Genomic DNA, 4,573 nt, shown 5'->3' with positions numbered 1-4,573 from the left:
GGTGCTGGAGGAGGAGGGGGGACACCATCTGAGCCTTCAGTTGTCTGTAAATATTCTGGGCCTTGATAGGGCTCAGATGGGTCCCCTCAGAGGGCAAGGGCCCGGGGTCAAGAGAAGCCGTACCAGGAGACAAGGAAAGGACACCCAGCTGGCTGGACAGTACAGGTTCCAAGGACCGAGTGGGGAGACAAGGGTTCCCCTCGGCCATCTTTCTCTCCACCAAGAGGGCCTCCTGACGTGCCTGAAAACCAGCCACTAGAGGGAGCAGGTCTGCAGTGTCAGGGAAATGCTCCAACCAGGGGTTGGAGCCCCCTCATCTTGGCACAGGTCTCCAGGCACCTGACGGGATCTGATGTACTGAGTGCTTGGCCCCACATGGCTCGGAGGGTCGGCAGCAGGAGGGACAAAGGAGACCAGAAGATGGAGGAGGAGAGCCAGCAGCAGGAGAGAACAGGAACCAGGAGGGCTGAAGGAGAAGAGCCTGCAGCAGGAGGGACACAGGAATCAGGAGGGATGAAAGAGGGAGGAGAGCCGGCGGCAGGAGGGACGAAGGAGGGAGGAGAGCCGGCGGCAGGAGGGACACGGGAACCAGAAGACAAAGGAGGTGAGCTGGCAGCAGCAGGCACATGGGAACCAGAAGACGATCAGGTGAGCCAGCAGCTACACAGAGAAGTAGCGCACTGCAAACGCAGAGGCAGCGAGCGCTCAAATCAAACCCAAATACATAGAGCGGAACATAACAGAAAAAAACCAAACCAAGAAACGTGGAGAAAACACGGGGTGAGACGGCGTAGACGACCTTTAGCAGACAGCATGAGCTAGGCCAAGATCGCAGTGAACGTCCGGGTTTGACATTGGAATGAACCAGCAAAGAGGCAGCAGTGACAGGGTGTATATAGGTGTCATGGGACTGGGAGACAACGAGAAGCAGGTGGGTGAAATGATGAACAGGAACAGGACCGGGAGGAAAAGAGTGACATAATGACTGATCACGGCGACAGAGCAGGGAGGAGAGACAAGGAAAACAGAAACACAAAGTCATGAGGCCGAGCGAGCGAAACCGTAACATGTTTATACCAGACAGTCTGGGTAATAATTTTAGCATTCAAAAGCATTTTCTCTTAGGTTTGGCTAACCTGCAGGTTTGCTGACTTACTGAAGCGATGCAGTGTTCCCAGATTTCAGGAGATAACTTGATAAATAAAGCGTTATTATTACTGATAAAAATGTCACCCAAGTTGTCAAAAACTGGAATTAGTTAATTAATTATAGAAATATTTGTGTTTAGGTTATCTAAATATAGCTACAGCTACAGTATAGCTACAGTAATTAATTACCAGATGTTCCTCGATAAAATTATGTTTCTCTGTGACTGCCTTCAGTCTAATAGGACATATGCTACAGAGGGATCCCAAGAAACGAGCAACCCTAGAGGAGATCGAGGCCCATGAATGGATTCAAGGTGTTGACCCCTCGCCGGCCACCAAGCTGTCCACTCCTCTAGTGTCCCATCGCAGTGTGTCAGAGGAGGAACATGGTTCCATCATCCAACGCATGGTGCTGGGGGGCATTGCTGACCGAGACAGCATAACTGAGTATGTGTCCCTCTATTTCACACACACATAAATTAACATGCAGCTATTCTTTCCAGTGTAATCCTCAAATATGTGCCATGGTTCACTAGCCCAGCTGAAGCTTAATCAAGTGTCATCAACAGTTTAATTGCCATTAACAACCAGCTGGCAGTCAATCCTGAGCTGTTTCCTTGTCAAATTAAATCCCCACCCCCGTCACCTCCTTTTGACTCACAGTCAGGGTTTGGTGCTAATCTGTCTGATCATGTGTATGAGCATGTGAAGGTGTGTATTTTGGAATTGAAATTGATTTCTTTTTCAATTTTCTTAGGGCTCTGGAGTCAAATCAGTATAACCACATCACAGCTACCTACTTCCTGCTGGCTGAGAGGATGCTGAGGGAGAGGCAAGAGAAGGAGCAGCACAGCCAGACACAATCACCCAGCCCCAGCAAGGCCCAGTTCAGGTATACACACACATACGCACATTTCTTGAGAGAGACAGTGCTGTTTCTACAATACTGCATGCTGTAAATTTCCAAAAAAGTCTGACAGTAGATGGAAAGACAAAACAGAGAATGAAGGACACACTGAGAATAGAAGCAAAGTTTCAGATCAGCAACATTAGTGATGCACTATTAAATCGGTGCGTCTTATCTGTTGAGAAACTGAAATTGATTCAATAATATTTATAAATTTGTCTGACTTTGAATACAGTACAACACAATATGAATAAATTTTCAAAGAAATGTTTATGTTGAGTAACAGTAATATGAACCCTAAACTTGTTAGCATTAGCAGCTTTTAGCCTGATGCAACTTTGTATGTATGAAGGGCCAAATGCTAACCAGTTAGCTATTGCTAAACTATAGTACATATACAAAATATATTTTGGTTCATATCTTTTGCATCAAGTAAAACTGCCCTCTGTAAGGAGTCAAGCAGCTGCTCTTTTGACTGTCATCCATTTACACATTTGTAAATTCATTGGTCAATGCAGCTTATAGCCAACGGACTGAAGTAATTATCTTATCCGCTCTATTCATAGTGTTTGAGTGAAAGTGTATGGAATAAAAGAAAGTGTAATGTGACCACCCCCTGAGTCTCAAGTTGCTTGTAACAAAGGCTGAGTCTTAAATACAACCACTCAAACGCAATTAAATATTTAGTGTCTTGATTTACTCCATGGTGCAAAGAGACACATTTTCTCAGGAGAGGACCCTGGATGTTCACAGTTCTTAGTGACTACATCTCTCCAGCATCGGTGATAATTTCATCTATAAACTTCCTCTTGTGTCTGTGGAGCTGGTCACATTGACTGTCATGACTGGGACTAGATGGACTGGACAACACTGCACCTGGTCCTGGTCGTCACAGAGCTCCTGTCTGGAGAAGGGCCACACTCGGAGGTAAACTCCCATGGCATGCTGATCAGCACCACCTGGCACGTCAGGCTGCTGGACTGAAGTGCCGACAGGAGCAAGAGTAATCGTTAAGTCCATGTCGTTAAACTGTTGCTGAGAAAAGCAAGGAAAACTCACACCGCTACCACGAGCGACGTGGGGACGTCCTCCAGTGGGCCCACCACCTGCAGGAGGATTCGTAGGGGGCTGGTGCACAGTGGATCGGGCAGCGGTCGAAGGCAGGGGCCCCGACGACCCGATCTCTGGAAATGGAGACTAGCTCTGGGGACATGGAATGTCACCTCGCTGGTGGGAAAGGAGCCCAAGCTTTTGCGGGAGGTTGAGAGATACGGGCCAGAAATAGTCAGGCTCACCTCCACGCACAGCTTGGGCTCCAGAACCTTACTCCTCGAGAGAGGCTGGACTCTCCACTACTCTGGAGTTGCCCGCGATGAGAGGCGGCGGGCTGGTGTGGGCTTGCTTATAGCCCCCCAGCTTAGTTGCCATGTGTTGGAGTCTACCCCGGTGAACGAGAGGGTCGTTTCCCTGTGCCTTCACGCCGGGGGATAGGTCTCTCACTGTCATTTGTGCCTATGGGCCGATCGGCAGTGCAGAGTACCTGGCCTTCTTGGAGTCCCTGGGAGGGGTGCTGAAAAGTGCTCTGACTGGGGACTCCATTGTTCTAATGGGGGACTTCAACGCTCATGTGGGCAATGACAGTGATACCTTGAGGGGCGTGATTGGGATGAACAGCCCCCCGATCTGAACCCAAGCGGTGTTCTGTTATTGGACTTCTGTGCTAATCACAGTTTGTCCATGACGAACACCATGTTCAAGCATGAGGATGTCCACCAGTGCACATGGCACCAGGACACCCTAGGCCGAAGGTCGATGATCGACCTTGTGGTTGTTTCATCTGACCTCCGGCCGTATGTCTTGGACACTCAGGTGAAGAGAGGGGCGGAGCTGTCAACTGATCACCACCTGGTGGTGAGTTGGATCCGATGGTGGGGGAGGAAGCTGGACAGACTCGGCAGACCCAAACATATTTTGAGGCCTGTCAGGAAAATCTTTAACTCCCCCCTCTGGCAGAGCTTCGACCAGATCCCGAGGGAGACTGGAGACATCCCCCTCCATTGCCAATGCGGCCACTCGGAGCTGTGGCTGTAAGGTCTCCGGTGCCTGTCGTGGCGGAAATCCCCGAACCCGGTCGTGGACACCGGAAGTAAGGGATCCCGTCATGCTGAAGAAGGAGTCCTTTTGAGCTTGGTTGGCTCGTGGGACTCCTGAGGCAGCTGATGAGTACCGACAGGCCAAGCGGACTGCAGCCCGGGTGGTTGTGGAGGAACACTGGACCAGCTCTATGCCCTCTTCTGGGTGGTAGAGGGTTCATGGGAGTTTGCCCAACCAGTCCACATGTGTTTCGTGGATCTGGAGAAGGCATTCCACCGTGTCCCTCGTGGCGCCCTGTGGGGGGTGCTCCAGGAGTACGAGGTCCGGGGCCCTTTGCTAAGTGCCGTCTGGTCTCTGTACGACGAAAGAGCAAGATCCCGGATACAGGCAGCCGAAATGAGCTTCCTCCGCCGGGCGGGCAGGG

The 4,573-nt window shown here is 50.4% G+C and overlaps 1 protein-coding gene across 2 annotated transcripts in view; it reads left to right on the top strand.

Annotated features, from left to right (window-relative positions):
- The window catches only part of LOC109951671 (SNF-related serine/threonine-protein kinase-like), a 22,994-nt gene that overhangs the window by 14,544 nt on the left and 3,877 nt on the right, over positions 1-4,573 (top strand). For both annotated transcript variants that reach the window (XM_020586292.1, XM_020586291.1), the window contains exons 6-7: positions 1,383-1,595; positions 1,906-2,040. In XM_020586292.1, coding sequence (XP_020441948.1) covers positions 1,383-1,595; positions 1,906-2,040 — 348 coding nt within the window. The remainder of the gene's footprint in view (positions 1-1,382; positions 1,596-1,905; positions 2,041-4,573) is intronic.

The sequence above is a fragment of the Monopterus albus genome, unplaced genomic scaffold (genome assembly GCF_001952655.1).
Source record: "Monopterus albus unplaced genomic scaffold, M_albus_1.0 scaffold402.1, whole genome shotgun sequence".
NCBI classification, from domain to species: Eukaryota; Metazoa; Chordata; class Actinopteri; order Synbranchiformes; family Synbranchidae; genus Monopterus; species Monopterus albus.
This window is presented reverse-complemented; position numbering and strand designations above follow the sequence as displayed.